We start from the raw sequence: 20,378 nt of genomic DNA, 5'->3' as shown, positions 1-20,378 counted from the left end.
TAGAGAAATAAGAAGGGTTCAAGAAGAAAGAAAGAGATGAAATTATCCTAGGAGGGACGGAGAAAGTTAGGAGAGGTGAGGGAATACTATGTAAACAGGTAGGAGGAAGTAAGCTAAGAAGGAAGGGGATACAAACTATAGGAAAACGAGGGGAAAGAGAAGAAGAAGAAGAAGAAGAAGATAAGAAGTACAGGGGAGAAGAGGTAAGAGAGAGGAAGATAAACCAACTGACGCGGTATTAAGAAAGATACTGTGCTGGGAGAAGAAGAAGAAGACCAAGAAAAAGAAGAAGAAGGAATGAGAGCAGGTAACGAAAAGTAGCAGAAGGAAAAGATAAGGGTAGAGAAAACTAGGAGGGGTAAAGGAGGAGGAGGAAAAAGAAGAAGAAGAGGGAATGAGAGCAGGTAACGAAAAGTAAGGAAAAGATAAGGAAATAGAAACTAACCAGGAGAAGAAGGAGGGAGAAAAAGGGGAAGTAAAGGAGTATCGTTTGGGGAGGGGCAGAAGTGGGGGGGAGACATTTATTAGTGAGTTTTCTATTATTGCCAGTTGAGTAAATTGATGACAAGCAATCAATACTAAACCCAACGCGAAGTTTGCATTTGAAATAAGATGAACTTTCCACGTGGCAGATGGAAAGTAAAATTATTCGTATACCTACTTATGTTTGTAATTTGTATCCAACTATAAGTTTTATACAGAGCACATGCATAATAAATAGGTATATCCAGATTATCCAGTATTTAGATAGCAATACATAGGTACAGATAATACATATACGAATAATATAGGTACATAGGTAACATATTACATAATATATTATCCATACATGTATGCAGATATTCACAACATTTCAACTCATTTAAAATTGAGCATATTTATGTTTGCCCTCGTTATGAAAATTCGGAAAAATCTTCAAAGAGCATCAAAAACCCTTTCCTTTACCGCGTTTGGTTTATTATGTGCTCATGTTGTTAGTTGTATTCTTCTTTCTCCTCCTCTTCTTCTAACTTCCTCTTACTCTTTTCTCATCCTCCTCCTCCTCCTCCTCCTCCTCCTCCTCCTCCTCCTCCTCTTTCTTCTTCTCCTCCTCCTCCTCCTCCTCCTCCTCCTCCTCCTCCTCCTCCTCCTCCTCCTCCTCCTCCTCCTCTTTCTTCTTCTTCTTCTCCTCCTCCTCTTCCTGTATTTTCAGGTATTTTAAATCCGATATCCGATACCATTGAGGAAAAGTTTCCTCTGCTTCGACTTTTTGTCTTTGTTGCGACTTCGTACTTCCTTCTTCCCTCCCTCCAATTTCTCCTCCTCACCTTTCACCCTCCATTTTCTCCCTCTCCTTCCCCTCTTTTCCTTCTTCCCCCCCTCCCTCCTCTCTACTTATTTTCTTCCTTGTCCTCTCCTCCCATTGCTTTTGTATCAGGGTATCCTCTCTCCCATTGTCTTTCTGGATTTCTCCTCCTCACCTTTCACCCTCCATTTTCTCCCTCTCCTTCCCCTCTTTTCCTTCTTCCCACCCTCCCTCCTCTCTACTTATTTTCTTCCTTGTCCTCTCCTCCCATTGCTTTTGTATCAGGGTATCCTCTCTCCCATTGTCTTTCTGGTTCTCTCCTCTTTTCTTTCTTACCATTCCAGGAACTCCCTTTTAAATAAAATACCTATCTTTCGTTCAGGACTGGATTCAGGAAATTGTCAGTCCTTTCGATGGTGTAGGCCATTGTCAGTTCTCTGACAGAACTGTGGCTATAATGTTTTATGTACATTATGTGGTTTAATTTGATCTAAATGAAATTGGCCGTGATGCTTAGCGTGTAATCAAATAAATAAAAAATAAATAAAAATTTGAATGAAATACCTATCTTTCGTTCAGGACTGGATTCAGGAGATTGTCAGTCCTTTCGATGGTGTAGGTAGGCGATTGTCAGTTCTCTGACAGAACTGTGGCTATTATGTTTTATGTACATTATGTGGTTTAATTTGATCTAAAATCCTGCCATTGTAGCACTGATTGACACAGTTCAGAGCCTAGCGCTCAATGTAAAGAAAGAAGGAACTTCAAAGTACACTTTGCCTTCGATTTCAAACCCCAAAAAATTCGGTATTCCAATTGCATATTCATTCCCAAAACTTGTCCTTCTATCCCATACATATTTAAAACGTTTTTCCCACACTTTTATTCCAAAAACGCACAAATTCAAACTTAATCACGAGCCTGGGACATTTCTTCCTCTGGCTTTTCCTTACCCATTTTTCCTTTCTTTATCCATTCCCTTCTCTCCTCCTCCTCCTTCTCCTCCTTTTCTGTTTCTTACATTTCGTTCTAATCCTCCTCCTCCTCCTCCTCCTCCTCCTCTTCCTTTTCTGTTTCTTACATTTCGTTCTTCCTGTGTCTTCATTATCTTCCACTTTGAACTTTTCGCAATACGCATTTTAAAACATCTATAAACATATATATTTTAAAACAATTATATTTTATATTCGAAAGAATTGCTCCGATCATATCGTTGACCTTTTCAGCACGGTGTGGGAGCCTCTCCTTTGGCGAAACTGGACTATAACAAGCCGATATGTATATGACTATTACACGACGTATGGGGTTCTCCTGACTATGCGAATTGAGATAGTAATGTATCCTGCTATATGTGTGTACGATAAATCGAGTGTTTATTATTTATACGATTGGTAAAATACGAGTGAGATGCCTCTTCAAGTGCAGGAGCCAATGAAACAACCTTGTGGCACAAAATGGGTTTGAGTAAGTCAAAAGCTTTTGCGAAAGAATTACTTCAAAGTGAGAATCAAAAGGATACACACCATTTCCAACCACCAACCCAAAAAGTTCCGATTCGGATTTGTCACTCAGGACAGACTCGGTAATACTTACCTACTGCTAAAAGTTGGGTATCGCGAAATATACCTACAAGCAAGCACAAAATGGAGAAACATAATAAACTTCTCTAGGCATTTTTTACCATACATAGTGTATGGGGTTCTCCTGACTATTCGAATTGAGATAGTAATGTATCCTGCTATATGTGTGTACGATAAATCGAGTGTTTATTATTTATACGATTGGTAAAATACGAGTAAGATGCCTCTTCAAGTGCAGGAGCCAATGAAACAACCTTATGGCACGAAATGGGTTTGAGTAAGTCAAAAGCTTTTGCGAAAGAATTACCTCAAAGTGAGAATCAAAAGGATACACACCATTTCCAACCACCAACCCAAAAAGTTCCGATTCGGATTTGTCACTCAGGACAGACTCGGAGCTCCCCACAAAATCTTTCTTATCTTTCTTCTCTCTTTCCATTTCGCTCGTTCCATATCACCTACTTTCACACTGGGCCACCGATCACTGAACAGGCTCCAATCACGTACAGCATTGCAATTAGATGAGTAATAAACAATCCTATTCATATTCGCATACCTACGTAACATGCAAAAAGCACCTCAAGATTTGTTCACCCCGATACCTTACTTTTTGCATAGTCCACCGGCCAACGTTACAAGAAGAGAAGAATAGTCTGGGCGATTTTTTCGTTATTGGTTTAGATGTTTCGTAGTCCTGCGATTGTTCTCGTTGTTTGTTGAGTGTTCATCCATTTTGTGGAAATTTTTGGCAAGTTCTGAGTTGTCCTTGGAAGAAGAAGCTTCTCCATCTGATGAAAGCTAGAATGACGTAGGTACCTACGTAAGGCCAGCCACGCACTATCAGGGAAACCTGACAGGTGGACCTGATCAGGTGTACCTGTTAGGACTACCTGATAGTGAGTGGCTGGCCTTAGAGTATATTATATTCACCGAAGAAAGGGACAATTTTCAGTACTGTTTTTTTTTTTCGTTATTGGTTTAGATGTTTAGTAGTCCTGCGATTGTTCTCGTTGTGTGTTGAGTGTCCATCCATTTTGTGGAAATTTTTGGCAAGTTCTGAGTTGTCCCTGAAAGAAGAAGCTTTTCCATCTGATGAAAGCTAGAATGAACCGACAGTACCACGAGATAATTTCGACATTATTATAATCATTTCGAATAGGATTTATGGCTTTTGAAAGTTCTTTCATTAGCCTTACTGTTTTCGCAGTTTGCCCTGTCGAATCAAAGGTCGCGGTTAATTTTGGCACCCCTGTTTTTATAGGTCTTGTTGACAAGCCAACTTTTTGTAAATTTTTGAATATTACTTTGGTAGCCCTTAAAAGGCACGGTCATCCAGGCAGATATTTGCTGAATGGTCAAGATTTACTTCAATGGAGAGTTCTCCTGAGAGATAGCTTTACGGTCTGGGGAAAGTTGCCAAAGGACCCTTACGTACTTTTCACCACCCAAACTTTAGACATCCTTTGTTTGTAGGCAAAAACCCCCCGAATAGTATCTTCAAAAGCAAGACACTCATACAAATATTAGCATCCATATTATACCAAATGACAGAAGAACTACCAATCTACTAAATACAACAACAAAACTACAAAAAGGTCGTAAAGTGAACGGTTACGTAAATAACTGTGAGAACAGAGACCTAACAAGAGATCTATTTCTGTAAACAATGTCAAGTTCACAATGATGTAGGTCCTGTACCAAGAGATATTACAAACCGATACCAACTTTTCATTAGTATATGTAAGATGTTCGCTATTGCAAAACAATAAACAATACACATGAAGTAGAGATTGGACAAGGTCCACCTTTGGTACCATTGGTTCTCGGTGGGGTATGTGGTGAACCACGATTCTGCTGACAAGATGGCAAGAGTTTTCAAGGTCGTTGCTAATTGGATCTCGTTATGTCGCAATGAATGGTGAGTACTATTGTTGGGATTGAGCCTCTTCTACCTTCCTCTTCCTCTTTTCTCCTCCTCCTCCTCCTCCTCCTCCTCCTCCTCCTCCTCCTCCTCCTCTTTCTTCTTCTTCTTCTTTTCCTCCTCCTCTTCCTGTATTTTCAGGTATTTTAAATCCGATATCCGATACCATTGAGGAAAAGTTTCCTCTGCTTCGACTTTTTGTCTTTGTTGCGACTTCGTACTTCCTTCTTCCCTCCCTCCAATTTCTCCTCCTCACCTTTCACCCTCCATTTTCTCCCTCTCCTTCCCCTCTTTTCCTTCTTCCCACCCTCCCTCCTCTCTACTTATTTTCTTCCTTGTCCTCTCCTCCCATTGCTTTTGTATCAGGGTATCCTCTCTCCCATTGTCTTTCTGGTTCTCTCCTCTTTTCTTTCTTACCTTTCCAGGAACTCCCTTTTGAATGAAATACCTACCTTTCGTTCAGGACTGGATTCAGGAGATTGTCAGTCCTTTCGATGGTGTAGGCGATCGTCAGTTCTCTCTATGGCTATAATGTTTTGTGTACCTACATTATGTGGTTTAATTTGATCTAAAATCCTGCCATTGTAGCACTGATTGACACAGTTCAGAGTCTAGTTCTCAATGTAAAGAAAGAAGGAACTTCAAAGTTCACTTTGCCTTCGATTTCAAACCGCAAAAAATTCGGTATTCCAAATGGATATTCATTCCTAAAAGATGTCCTTCTATCCCATACATATTTAATTTTTCCCACATTTTTATTCCAAAAACGCACAAATTCAAACTTAAACACGAGCCTGGGACATTATTTCTTCCTCTGGCTTTTCCTTACCCATTTTTCCTTTCTTTATCCATTCCCTTCTCTCCTTCTCCTTCTCCTCCTTTTCTGTTTCTTACATTTCGTTCTAATCCTCCTCCTCCTCTTCCTTTTCTGTTTCTTACATTTCGTTCTTCCTGTGTCTTCATTATCTTCCACTTTGAACTTTTCGCAATACGCAGAGCCCGCAGCGGTCTTGAGAAGTTCTTATTGTGCCAGATACAACCAACCAGTGCAGGACCGTGTTAGAAGACTCTACAATCCTCCCCAAAAAAACAACATTTCGTACTAGAAATGCAGTGTGCCCGCCCAAAAATAGAATACAATACTCGTACATCTTTTATACTGCCAGCATAGGACTAAAAAGTCCCTTTACTCTTTTAGTCTAAACATCCGAAATACAACATTTCGTACCGCAAAACTCTGAGATGCAGGTCATGCAGGATGCTCCCTAAAATCTTTTATTAATTCTTGTTGGGGGCTACACCTGAGTATACAGTTTAGGGGGCTCAGTTAGTCCAGAGGTAACGCGCTTGCTTGCCATGCCGAAGGTTTCGGGTTCAATGTCCACCATTGGTCCGCACGATGCACGCATCGTGCGGACCAACCATTGAGGAAAAAAAGTGTACCTATACCTACAACCTATGTGTATTTCGAACAGAGGTATGTAAATATTTCAGCGGGTTACTTTTTGGTGTTCTCATATTGACCCAGCACCTAAATTGTATCTCTTTTCGCCCATCTGATGAGGGATGGGCTGGGAGGGATGAGGGAGGGAGTTTATACTACGGGAGAGGCACCCCATTTTCACCCCATCACATCAACCGCCACTGCATACACACAATGTTATACAATATACAGTCATATACAAACATATATGTATTCATTCAATATAGGTAAGAACTAGGTACCTATTCAAAGCAGCTCTTCTAAGCTAATTCCTAATAAATGGAAAAGGCATGGCCCCCTGGCAAAATCGTGTGATGTTCCCACGGAAGTCCTTGAAATCAGGAAGTACCTGGATGTGTGGCCCGAAGGCGCACTCTTTTGGGAACCAGAAAGCTATCTACTAATCAGAAAGCTATGCTATGAAATACACTATGCTAAATTCTATGACTTGACTTGTTGAACCACCAACTTCCAGATTCAAAATCCACCGTGCTGCACCACTGAGGTTGGTTTGGTTAACGTAAATACGAATTATATTAAAAAAAAAAAAAACATTAAATACCTATACATAGGTATTATAGGAATATTATGTGCTGTTTTTCACACATTATTGCAGAGGACACGTTTATCCTCAATATTTCACCTTCCTAACCCACAAGTACACAAACTTACCTCTTTACCCGAATGACTAAATGACTAATGTAGTAATAGCAATAATGAGTCGATAACCTAAATGAAATAATGCAACGCTGGGTACCTTGTATAATTTATTTCGTTTTTATAATTATACACCTTCCATTGCAACAGGAGTTAGTGTACGTTGCGAGCCAAAGGTTGATTTCGAGTTGATAAAAAAATAAATAATCAATTAGCAGTAGTGTCGCTGAGTCATGGGTGATTATTTTTGCGTGAACTCGCGAGTTACTGGATGGTGTTGACATTACTGTTTGTTTGTCTTTTTTTACTTGAAATTATACAATATCCAAAGAATCCTAAGTAGGTACGTATGTCTGAAATTTCCTTATGGTCAATTGACGCGTTGTCAACCCAAGAAATGCAAGACAACCCCAAGAAACACTAGACCTAGACAGAAAATCCAGCAACTAGCAAGAATAAAACCCAAAATTTTGTGCTACAGGAAGTCTGACTAACTAAAGGGTTTAACTTCTAGATAGCAAACGGCACAAAAAACTAACAAAAGGTTCTTGATAAATGACCCAATTTTCGTATAAGTCCCTGATCATTAAAAGTCTGTTTTCCTTGTGCACCGAAGAAAGTTCGGACCTGTATCTTGCGTCACATTTGGCAAGATTTTCGTGGTATTTAGAAAACCAATGAATACAGTGGGGTTATTCTTCAGAGTTCAGTTGCAATGCGTGACCTTTAGCCTCGGATCGGATGACCCATCATGTTGTTGTGGTTGTTCCACCTGGTAGTTCAGTTGCAATGCGTGACCTTTAGCCTCGGATCGGATGACCCATCATGTTGTTGTGGTTGTTCCACCTGGTATAACAATAAATAATATTATGGATAATGCATGCAAATAAGTAGGTTTACCTAGGGGAAACTTGCCCTATATGGTACCCCTTGGAGATTTGTGTCCCCCTTTTTAAACTGTTTAGATTCTGAATTCTAATGCAGTAACTAAAAATTGGTTGGATATACTCATTACATTAAAGTCTTTTTTGAGAGGCTGCCTACAAACATAAAAGTTAGGTATTTGTGCAAAAGGTTGGAGATTTGTGTCCCCCTTTTTAAACTGTTTAGATTCTGAATTCTGATGCAGTTACTAAAAATTGGTTGGATATACTCATTACATTAAAGTCTTTTTTGAGAGGCTGCCTACAAACATAAAAGTTAGGTATTTGTGCAAAAGAAAGGTGCATAATTTTATTTTTTCCGAAGCTCTTTACAAGATCAACGAACCAGGCTTGCCGGGAGGAAAGCGAACGTCAAGAGTTCGAAGGGCCGCGAATGCATTACCACGGAATATTGTTTCAAGATACGTATTGCCCAAAAAACAAACTCTTGGTTCCATTTTGGCGGAGTTCCTCTGCATATTTGTAATATTCATCGTCCACAATGGCCTAATGAATGGCGAGAATCGACATTATGAGGTAATACTTTCGCTATAGGTACTACTTAAAGTAATACTTACGATAACTGTCTAATTTCACTTTTATTATTTTTTTTTTTTTTCATTAAATCCATCATCTTCACAACTTTCTCCTCATCTTCCTAGTGTCTCTCCTTTACCTTTTGGAATTATCTTTCAACCTCACACTTATTTCGCTTTTGATTGGCCGCAATTTGCAAAAAGTGCTGGGGTCCACCAAGTCATCCCTGAGCCACGCCACTTTCATCTCAACCTATTATTTCGTTTAGCATCGCGGTGATAAACTTCAACTATAAAGATCGAACTATTAGGTGAAGGTCGTCCTCATATGAGAATATTAAATTGTGCTAGTAAAACAATATCATGAAGTTCGTCTTAATTAATTTAATTGATCGTAATCTTTTGAGTAATCTGTGTAACCGAGGGAAATCGATACGGAGGAAAACGACGTGAAAATCGTGAGGAAAATTGAAACGTGTGTTTTGAAAAACCGATTAAATTATGCTAGTAAAACAATATCATGAAGTTCGTCTTAATTAATTTAATTGATCGTAATCTTTCGAGTAATCTGTGTAGCCGAGGGAAATCGATACGGAGGAAAACGACGTGAAAATCGTGAGGAAAATTGAAACGTGTGTTTTGATAAACCATGTTTTTTTGCTTCTTGAAATCACGAGGAAAATCAGGTAAAATTTATTTTGTTCAGGCCTGGCTTCGAACTATCGGATTGCTTGGTCTTAGAGTTCTCGCTCTGTACACACCGGTGTTGATTTTTGATCAATATTGGTGTTCAATGCACAAAAAAATTAGTTGTTTACGATGAAATGCTGTCCAATATTGTTGAACACAAATGCACCTAGATAAAGATAAATAATTAAACCTAATGGACCGAGCTTTAGGCAAATAGACCTTTCTTTTAGATAGTTCAGATAGATAGCTGACCTCTCTGGTGCTCTTCAGCTCGCGGTAACTTCAAGTAAAAGACATACCCATATTCCTACGAGTATTAACTTAAGCTGCTTCCATCCAGGTTTGTGAGAGAGATAGCTTTACTTGCTAGGGAAAGTTGCCAAAGAACCCTTACGTACTTTTCACCACCCAAACTTTAGACATCCTTTGTTTGTAGGCAAAAACCCCCAGAATAGTATCTTCAAAAGCAAGACACTCATACAAATATTAGCATCCATATTATACCAAATGACAGAAGAACTACCAATCTACTAAAAACAACAACAAAACTACAAAAAGGTCGTAAAGTGAACGGTTACGTAAATGACTGTGAGAACAGAGACCTAACAAGAGATCTATTTCTGTAAACAATGTCAAGTTCACAATGATGTAGGTCCTGTACCAAGAGATATTACAGCTAGACGAGTCTATTCAATTATGTGAAGGTACGTAGGTTTATTATACGTTTATGATGGAAGTAATAGATACAAATTAAATTGTGGCGACTGTATTATTTACTTCAACGTACCGTATTATTACCACAAGAGATCATTACTGGAAAAGTCAGGTATCGAAAAGGTTCAGTCCAATGTCTACTTTGTGTATTATTAAAGAATTAATTTGGTTAAAATTCATATAATTTGGTTAAATCTTCTCCCCACATCGTGTATTTTGTCAAACCTACACTCTCTTTCAAATAAGTAAGAAGAAGTACATATGTCTAATATTGGTCTTCATAATAACACTAATAATAGTGTCCATATTTATTTACCTGCCATGGTTTTGGTTCAAGCCTTCCAGAGGCCTTGGCATGAGAGTCGTACACCCTTTTTGAGGGGTTTTGGTTCCTAAAATATTTTGAGTTTCGAACTAGAACACACAAGTTCTTCAAAGCTACTGTCGATGAGATCGATATGAAAAATGCCATTGAAGGTAGGAGGTACGAGCTATACATACGAGTAACAGTTAAACAAATACCAATCACACACGATAAGGCTACCTATTGCCTGGACAACCAAATCCCATATTCCTAAGAACACAACACATAGTTTTAAAGAACCGCTTCGTACTGTAAATTAATTAAAATGTACAGACATTAATAGGCAAATTTCGCCAGTGGGCTCTATTTGACCAGGATCCAAGAGATCAGAAAACTGGTTCCTTTTTGTTTGTCTATTAAGTTTGTCGACTTTAATAGCTTCATTGGTATCACCGTCAAGGGTGTTGATATGAAATACGAGACAAAACTGGTAAAGTTCCTATCCGAATCCTCATAACAGTCATAACATAAACTAACATTTTAATTGAAAATCAAAAACAAAGGTAAACCAGTGGTACTATACAGCGCCTTTCAATGTGTTTCCCAAAGGCAAGAACATGGTTTTAAATAAGGCTTTATTGCTTTTCGTGATAGAGTTGCCAGTTCGTGCACCTAGATGTCCCTGGTCAGCAAGATGAGTCACACTGTTGCCAATTTATCATGCAGGATCACAGCTGTTTCTAAGTTTCTATTAATATAGCTGTTTTAATTTAAATTCTTCACAATGTCCACTGCCAACGCACAGACCGAAATTTAGTATTGAAATGAATGGAAAACAATGGTCTTAACCGACAAATACAAACATTCTCACCAGAAGGTCCTCAAGGAATACTTTGGGAACCAACTGAAGATTAGGACCCCGAAGATTCCTCAAGCTTCTCAAAATATCATTAGCTGTAATCACACAGTACACAAATGCCTCCTACATAAACACACAGTGCACATTTGTACAGACATAATGAGTACCTTATCGTCTCAAATGGAACAAATTAATTAAAGCTCAACCCGCATTATAAAGACCTCTCGAAAAAGCCCCTTAATTTTGTAAGCTATTCATTACGATTACGTTCAGGTCCGAATGTTTTGTAAGCCATTTATTAGGTCCCAGTATTTTGTAAGCTATTCATTAGGTCCCAGACTCCCAGTATATTTCTATTAGGAGTCAGATAATAATATTGAGAGTATTACCTCTATGTTTGCGTACAAAAATTTCACTTTTAATCTCAAGACGTGTGCATTTCAATCTCTCTGAGGTCTTCGAGTGCATTGTGGAATACCTACGCGTACTTTGTGAATGCGGTATTAAAATTGCATCAGTGCAACACAAAATCGGGGATCAGGATTGGATTTCAAGACTTTATAACTTCTTGGATAACCAGCCTAGTTGGAGGGTAGCTCGTCTGCCTTGTAGATTCCCGCCCGGGGCGAACTTTATCTCACACAGATAAGGTTCGTTCTCGGAGCGGATAGCTTTCTCCTATCCTGTCCTCTTTCCTTCTTCGATTTCGTGACTATAAGATCTCCGTTGTTACAGTTCCCTCTATCCCACAATTTCAGAAAAAAGTGTGATACTTTAAAAATTCTCTGAGCATGAAAAGATTTAAAAACCCTATACTGTACAGAAATACATAAGTATGTGCTGTTCAATGCCATCTAATTAGCAAGTAAAAGTATGAAATTAAGGAGTCAGAGGTTTGTGACACAACTGACGATCGTTAGTCTGGGACCTTTTCCATTGAGAGATATGGGATTAAGATATTGAACCTCTGTCATTGATAGTTATGGAAATGAGTTGTTTGATATTTTCCATTGAGTTATGGAAATTATGTCGCAATGAATGGTGAGTACTATTGTTTTAAGAATAGTCATGAAAGTTATGGACAAAGAGACAACTGACTATTATTGACTATCGTTAGTGTGGGACCTTTTCCATTGAGAGATATGGGATTGAGATATCGAGCCTCTGCCATTGATAGTTATGGAAATGAGTTGTTTGATATTTTCCATTGAGTTATGGAAATTCGACATGATATCTTTTTGAGTACTATTGTTGGGATTGAGAATAGTCATGAAAGTTATGGAAAAAGACACAACTGACGATCGTTAGTCTGGGACCTTTTCCATTGAGAGATATGGGATTGAGATATCGAACCTCTGCCATTGATAGTTATGGAAATGAGTTGTTTGATATTTTCCATTGAGTTATGGAAATTCGACATGATATCTTTTTGAGTACTATTGTTTTAAGAATAGTCATGAAAGTTATGGACAAAGAGACAACTGACTATTATTGACTATCGTTAGTGTGGGACCTTTTCCATTGAGAGATATGGGATTGAGATATCGAGCCTCTGCCATTGATAGTTATGGAAATGAGTTGTTTGATATTTTCCATTGAGTTATGGAAATTCGACATGATATCTTTTATAGAGACTTTCTATTGAGATGTGGAATTGAGATATCGGAACTTTTCCATTGAGGTATTCTAGGATTTTGAATGGACTTCTAGGTCATTTTGTTTATCATCGAGCACACAACAGGTACTAGACATTCCACAAAACATCAAGCTCAGACATCACACTGCCCCTATCAAGGAAAGGTTCTGTCGAGATGGTGTAATCATCTCAGTAGCTCAGAGTCCTGAGGGATAAGGCGTTATTGAAAGATATCGGAACTTTTCCATTGAGGTATTCTAGGATTTTGAATGTACTTCTAGGTCATTTTGTTTATCATCGAGCACATAATAGGTACTACATATAGACATTCCACAAAACATCAAGCTCAGATATCACACTGCCCCTATCAAGGAAAGGTTCTGTCGAGATGGTGTAATCATCTCAGTAGCTCAGAGTCCTGAGGGATAAGGCGTTATTGACAATATTATATCATCCTAAGGGGGCGGTGACCAGGGACCTTTTCGGGCTCAGTGTCGAAATCCGTATAAAATATCGACGTTTATAAAGTTCTAAAACATATATTTGCAAACATATATATTTTAAAACATCTATAAACATATATTTTTTAAAACAATTATATTTTATATTCGAAAGATTTGCTCCGATCATATCGTTGACCTTTTCAGCACGGTGTGGGAGCCTCTCCTTTGGCGAAAGAGATATCGGAACTTTTCCATTGAGGTATTCTAGGATTTTGAATGGACTTCTAGGTCATTTTGTTTATCATCGAGCACATAATAGGTACTATAGACATTCCACAAAACATCAAGCTCAAGACATCACACTGCCCCTAATATCAAGGAAAGGTTCTGTCGAGATGGTGTAATCATCTCAGTAGCTCAGAGTCCTGAGGGATAAGGCGTTATTGACAATATTATATCATAGCTAGTGTTATGTGAAGGTACGTAGGTTTATTATACGTCTATGATGGAAGTAATAGATACAAATTAAATTGTGGCGACTGTATTATTTACTTCAACGTACCGTATTATTACAAGAGATCATTACTGGAAAAGTCAGGTATCGAAAAGGTTCAGTCCTATGTCTACTTTGTGTATTATTAAAGAATTAATTTGGTTAAAATTCATATAATTTGGTTAAATCTTCTCCCCACATCGTGTATTTGTTTACAAACATATATTTTAAAACATCTATCTATAAATATATATTTTTAAACAATTATATTTTATATTCGAAAGATTTGCTCCGATCATATCGTTGACCTTTTCAGCACGGTGTGGGAGCCTCTCCTTTGGCGAAACTGGACTATAACAAGCCGATATGTATATGACTATTACACGATGTATGGGGTTCTCCTGACTATTCGAATTGAGATAGTAATGTATCCTGCTATATGTGTGTACGATAAATCGAGTGTTTATTATTTATACGATTGGTAAAATACGAGTGAGATGCCTCTTCAAGTGCAGGAGCCAATGAAACAACCTTATGGCACGAAATGGGTTTGAGTAAGTCAAAAGCTTTTGCGAAAGAATTACCTCAAAGTGAGAATCAAAAGGATACACACCATTTCCAACCACCAACCCAAAAAGTTCCGATTCGGATTTGTCACTCAGGACAGACTCGGAGCTCCCCACAAAATCTTTCTTATCTTTCTTCTCTCTTTCCATTTCGCTCGTTCCATATCACCTACTTTCACACTGGGCCACCGATCACTGAACAGGCTCCAATCACGGCATACTAGTTCTAGTATCTGCATACACACACACGTACAATCCTACATACACACGTATAAATCTAACACAAAATGCATACAAAAAAATAACACAGAATTATAACCTCGTGTTTCTTTATTTTTTTTATTTGAAAAGTAAAAGTATCTGCTAGTAAACCAAAGTAAGAGGTCCGAGAGTTCAAAGCCTTGACACTTTTTACAGCGATCTTTTTTCTCCTGGTAACTAACTTCATTTATTAGCTCTTTTTTATTGCCAACTAGAATACAGAGTGATTCCCTCTGGAATGCAGGGTTAGTAATTATTTATCTCCAATTGAATATGAATTTGATTAAAGTATGAATTAATGAAGCCCCTCCAGCGGTCTAAATAAATTGGAATGGATGCCACGTCTTTGGTGGAGGAATAGATCCAATTTAATTACAGGTTTGAATGGAAAAAATAGTAATTGTTCTAAGACAGACGACCAAAGTATGTATTTATATGGGACGCAGGATTTAAATGCTCAATGGGGTATGGGGGTTGTTTCGTCCTCATGTCTTTATCCTCTAAAGGCCCAGAGTGTACAGTGTATACGCAAGTAAGCAATATTGTATTCTTCTTCTACTGACTCTGGAGTCCATTGTCCAGGAGTCCAGGAGGAGACATGGAGGATTTCAATACAAATGTCTATTCAAGAACAAATACCTACTTGATCATTTTCCCAAAAAGCTACCTATCTAAAGTGGATGCTCAACCCGTTAGGCAATGTGGAGCTGACCTTCCTAAGGCCGACCACTAAAGCTCCGAAACCTTCGGAAAGACCAAGCTTGGAGTGGCCGGCCTTAAACACAAATTCTGTCAAACAAAACAAAATTTATACCTACCCTCTTTCTGTGATCTCCTCTAGTCTTCTGTGTTCAGTGTACCTCGTTTAGTGTTTCCTGTAGCCCTGATGATGGAGGTAAATAATCAATTAGCAGTAGTGTCGCTGAGTCATGGGTGATTATTTTTGCGTGAACTCGCGAGTTACTGGATGGTGTTGACATTACCTTTTTTTTTCAAACTGTTCTTAATTGGACTTGAAATCATATAATTTTCAAAGAATGTCTGGAATTTATTGATGGTCAATCGACGAAACGACATCGACCGACAGGTCAACCCAAGAAACGCAAGACCATCCCAAGAAACACTAGACCTAGACCGAAAATACCTATAACAAGATTCAAAGATTGAACCCCAAAATTATTTGCTACAGTTTCATTAGCCTGATAGACCCACTGGCCAAAGGGATTAACTTCTAAATAGCAGAAGACCGCAAATACCTAACAAAAGATTCTTCATAAATGACCCAATATTCATGTTAATAGTTTAGTCTCTGGGCATTCAAAGTCTGTTTTCCTGGTGTACCGAAGATAAATAATTCGGACCTGTATCTGGTAATATCTTGTGTCACATTTAGCAAGATTTTCGTTGTATTTAGAACATCAGTGAATACTGAATAATTATACAGTGGGGGTTATTCTTCAGAGTTCAGTTGCAATGCGTGACCTTTAGCCTCGGATCGGATGACCCATCATGTTGTTGTGGTTGTTCCACCTGGGTCTTTGGTGGAGGAATAGATCCAATTTAATTACAGGTTTGAATGGAAAAAATAGTAATTGTTCTAAGACAGACGACCAAAGTATGTATTTATATGGGACGCAGGATTTAAATGCTCAATGGGGTATGGGGGTTGTTTCGTCCTCATGTCTTTATCCTCTAAAGGCCCAGAGTGTACAGTGTATACGCAAGTAAGCAATATTGTATTCTTCTTCTACTGACTCTGGAGTCCATTGTCCAGGAGTCCAGGAGGAGACATGGAGGATTTCAATACAAATGTCTATTCAAGAACAAATACCTACTTGATCATTTTCCCAAAAAGCTACCTATCTACAGTGGATGCTCAACCCGTTAGGCAATGTGGAGCCGACCTTCCTAAGGCCGGCCACTCAAGCTCCGACTGTCGGAAAGACCTAGCTTGGAGTGGCCGGCCTTAAACACAAATCTGTCAAACAAAACAAAATTTATACCTACCCTCTTTCTGTGATCCCCTCTAGTCTTCTGTGTTCAGTGTACCTCGTTTAGTGTTTCCTGTAGCCCTGATGATGGAGGGAGTGCCTCCGAAACATGTCGGCTTTTAATAAATAAACTGTAATAATTCTTTGAAGTTCTGCTAAATATATCTGCCTTTTCGGTTCTCCTTATCAAGTTGACCCACAGAATTTATATATAATGACTGCTGAAACCCTCCAAGAGAAAACAAAATTTCACCCACCCCTGTCACATGTCTCTTCAACTGCCCATCCAGACACCCCTTATCAGATTGGCAACTTTGAACGCCCTGTAGAATGGCCAGGATACCATCAAAAGCCAGTTCTACAGAGGGTACTCGAGGTATCTTCAAATGAGTAGGAGAACTTACGTATTGCTGTACCGAGTACTTTAATAGATACTCAACATCTTATTAATTATTATGCTAGTCGTGTTCTCGGGTGTTTTTAGTGTGTAACAAGACCTCTGGGTCTTGTAATCAACAGTGGTGTATAGTAATGGTTATGCTAAAAACTGAAGCGAGCATCGAGCAGGTAGAGCAAACCGTAGAGCAAAGATCTATGCTCTTTGCTCTACGCTCCACTCTGTAGCCTATGAGTCCACTGGTATTGCACTTGGCCTAGACTCGAAAGTTTTAGGATTTGTTTGGTGGATGTGTCAAACGCACTTACGAAAGGAAGTCTCACATCTTGCCTCAACTAGCTACAGTGAAAATTAGTGGATGTATCATTTACACTTCTGGGGGAAAAGCGACAGTGTCCCATAGTTATCTCGATGATTATGCGGAATACTCATCTGAAATTTGAGCTCTGGGTCTTCCTGTTACACTTGGCCTAGACTCGAAAGTTTTAGGATTTGTTTGGTGGATGTGTCAAACGCACTTACGAAAGAAAGTCTCACACTAGCTACAGTGAAAATTAGTGGATGTATCATTTGCACTTCTGGGGGAAAAGCGACAGTGTCCCATAGTTATCTCGATGATTATGCGGAATACTCATCTGAAATTTGAGCTCTGGGTCTTCCTGTCTTCCACGATCTCTTTTATTTCTATTTCTTATCTCTTCCTTTGTCTCCTCACAGTTCAATGTAAGTATAACTGTCTCTCGCCTCAACTAGCTACAGTGAAAAATAGTGGATGTATCATTTGCACTTCTGGGGGGAAAAGCGACAGTGTCCCATAGTTATCTCGATGATTATGCGGAATACTCATCTGAAATTTGAGCTCTGTGTCTTCCTCTCTTCCACGATCTCTTTTATTTCTATTTCTTATCTCTTCCTTTGTCTCCTCACAGTTCAATGTAAGTATAACTGTCTAATTTCACTTTTTTTACTTTCCTTATCCTATAGGAAGGAAAGTAATGTAATCGGGTCAAAATTTCGATGGTCAGTTTTTAGTGCCAAAACACCTTCGATGAATTGAGATTTTCAGCTCCTCTTGTCTCAGTATGTTTCAAATCCAAGTCGCTAAATATCGTTGGATATTTTGGTTCATTGGCAAGAAGTGAGACTATGTCAAATTTAGAAGTTTCAACAAATTTTTTTTTTTTTTTTTATTAGATCCATCATCATCTCAACTTTCTCCTTATCTTCCTAGTGTCTCTCCTTTACCTTTTGGAATTATCTTTCAACCTCACACTTATTTCGCTTTTGCATGATTGGCCGCAATTTGCAAAAAGTGCTGGGGTCCACCAAGTCATCTCTGAGCCACGCCACTTCCATCTCAACCTATTATTTCGTTTAGCATCGCGGTGATAAACTTCAACTATAAAGATCGAACTATTAGGTGAACCTCGTGAATTAATTTCACTGTCACAAATTGTTATGCAAAACCTTTTGGATTTTTTACTTTTTGACCGATTGAAAGCTGTGCTTTGTTCCCCCGGTAACAGCGCGTAATTTACTTTCAGTTTCTTTTGTTTCTTCTTGGGTTTCTTTTTCTCTTCGAGTTTGTCTTCCTTTGGTTTTTCCCCTCGCGAATTAATTTCACTGTCACAAATTGTTATGCAAAACCTTTTGGATTTTTCACGTTTTGACCGATTGAAGGCTGTGCTTTGTTCCTCCGGTAACAGCGCGTAATTTACTTTCAGTTTCTTTTGTTTCTTCTTGGGTTTCTTTTTCTCTTCGAGTTTGTCTTCCTTTGGTTTTTCTTTCTTGGTTTTGATCTTTTTCACCTTCTTGGGAGAATCATGCCTTTTGTCACCTCTGGATTTAGAAGTGTTTCTAGACGATGAATCCCTAGATGTGTTTGTTTTCTTCTTGGCGCTTTTATCAGATTTTCGGTTATCTTTAGCTTTGGAAGAGTTTCTAGATGACGAATCTCTGGTATTTTTCTTATCTTTCTTGGTATCTCTAGCTTTGGAAGAGTTTCTAGATGACGAATCTCTGGTATTTTTCTTCGTCTGAGTATTGTTACCCGATTTCCTTATTTTCTTGTCTTTCCAAAGGCTTTCATTAAATGACACTTTCTCTTGCCGTTTTCTGGAATTCTTTTCATGCACTCTTTTATTTGGTTCGGAATCAAAACTTGTATCATCTGAAACATCATCACTATCATCTGGTTTGGAATGTTTCCTCTTTGATTTCAAATCTTTTTCAAGACGTTCCAATTTGTTCTTTACTTGTTCATAAAGATTCTTCAGTTGTTCATACTCTTCCTCTGTTTTACATACAGGCCCATTACTAGCCTCTAGCTTCAGCTTTTTTGCAGCTTTTACCAGGTTTCCTGGTTTTCTTGTCTTTCCTAAGGCTTTCATTAAATGACACTTTCCCTTGCGGTTTTCTGGAATTCTTTTCATGCACTCTTTTATTTGGTTCGGAATCAGAACTTGTATCATCTGAAACATCATCACTATCATCTGTTTTAGAATGTTTCCTCTTTGATTTCAAATCTTTTTCAAGACGTTCCAATTTGTTCTTTACTTGCTCATAAAGATTCTTCAGTTGTTCATACTCTTCCTCTGTTTTACATACAGGCCCATTACTAGCCTCTAGCTTCAGCTTTTTTGCAGCTTGTCGAGATTTGCTTTCACTTTTGACGCGTTCGATTTCCTCTTTGACCCTCATCTTTTCTTCTTTTTTAATTTCCTTCTCCAATATTTTGATCTCTTTCTTTTTCTCCTTTTCAAATCTCTTGTTCTCATTCTCCTTTAGTTTTTGTTCTAATTTTCTCAACGCTTCAGTACTGTCACGTTTTTTCTTCTGGGTGGATTTTTCGATCTGAAATAAATAGGTGATTGATTATACAATGTTGATTTTAATGTCTTAGAGAGGACTTCCTAGAATATCTCCATATCCATCATTTTCTCTGCTGTATAAGAGTAAAAGTCCATCACGTATGAAGTACCTACCTAACAAGCACTAAGTAAGTAAGAAGTATGTCTAATATTGGTCTTCATAATAACACTAATAATAGTGTCCATATTTATTTACCTGGTTTTGGTTCAAGCCTTCCAGAGGCTTTGGCATGAGAGTCGTACACCCTTTTTGGGGGTTTTGGTTCCTAAAATATTTTGAGTTTCGAACTAGAACACACAAGTTCTTCAAAGCTACTGTCGATGAGATCATAGTTGTTTACGTTACGATGAAATGCTGTCCAACATTGTTGAACACAAATGCACCTACATAAAGATAAATAATTAAACCTAATGGACCAAGCTTTAGGCAAATAGACCTTTCTTTTAGATAGTTCAGATAAATAGCTGACCTCTCTAGTGCTCTTCAGCTCGCGGTAACTTCAAGTAAAAGACATACCCATATTCCTACGAGTATTAACTTAAGCTGCTTCCATCCAGGTTTGTGTTCAAATCAATCAAGGAAAGAGTTCAAAATGAAGCGTCTAGTGTTGTATGAAGGTACGTAGGTTTATTATACGTCTATGATGGAAGTAATAGATACAAATTAAATTGTGGCGACTGTATTATTTACTTCAACGTACCGTATTATTACCTACAAGAGATCATTACTGGAAAAGTCAGGTATCGAAAAGGTTCAGTCCTATTCCTA

General features: G+C 38.4%; 1 protein-coding gene across 1 annotated transcript in view; it reads right to left on the bottom strand.

Annotated features, from left to right (window-relative positions):
* The window catches only part of LOC113468412 (glutamic acid-rich protein-like), a 29,690-nt gene extending 9,849 nt beyond the window's left edge, over nucleotides 1–19,841 (bottom strand). The window contains exons 1-4 of the mRNA XM_026825273.1: nucleotides 19,806–19,841; nucleotides 19,332–19,592; nucleotides 18,278–19,030; nucleotides 1,061–1,159 (exon numbers count right to left, since the gene is read on the bottom strand). Of these exons, the coding sequence (XP_026681074.1) occupies nucleotides 1,061–1,159; nucleotides 18,278–19,030; nucleotides 19,332–19,592; nucleotides 19,806–19,841 (1,149 nt within the window). The remainder of the gene's footprint in view (nucleotides 1–1,060; nucleotides 1,160–18,277; nucleotides 19,031–19,331; nucleotides 19,593–19,805) is intronic.
* Nucleotides 19,842–20,378: the final 537 nt, after the last annotated feature.

The sequence above is a fragment of the Diaphorina citri genome, unplaced genomic scaffold (assembly GCF_000475195.1).
Source record: "Diaphorina citri unplaced genomic scaffold, Diaci psyllid genome assembly version 1.1 scaffold726, whole genome shotgun sequence".
NCBI classification, from domain to species: Eukaryota; Metazoa; Arthropoda; class Insecta; order Hemiptera; family Psyllidae; genus Diaphorina; species Diaphorina citri.
Note: the sequence above shows the minus strand (reverse complement) of the source record. Positions and strands in the feature narration are given on the sequence as shown.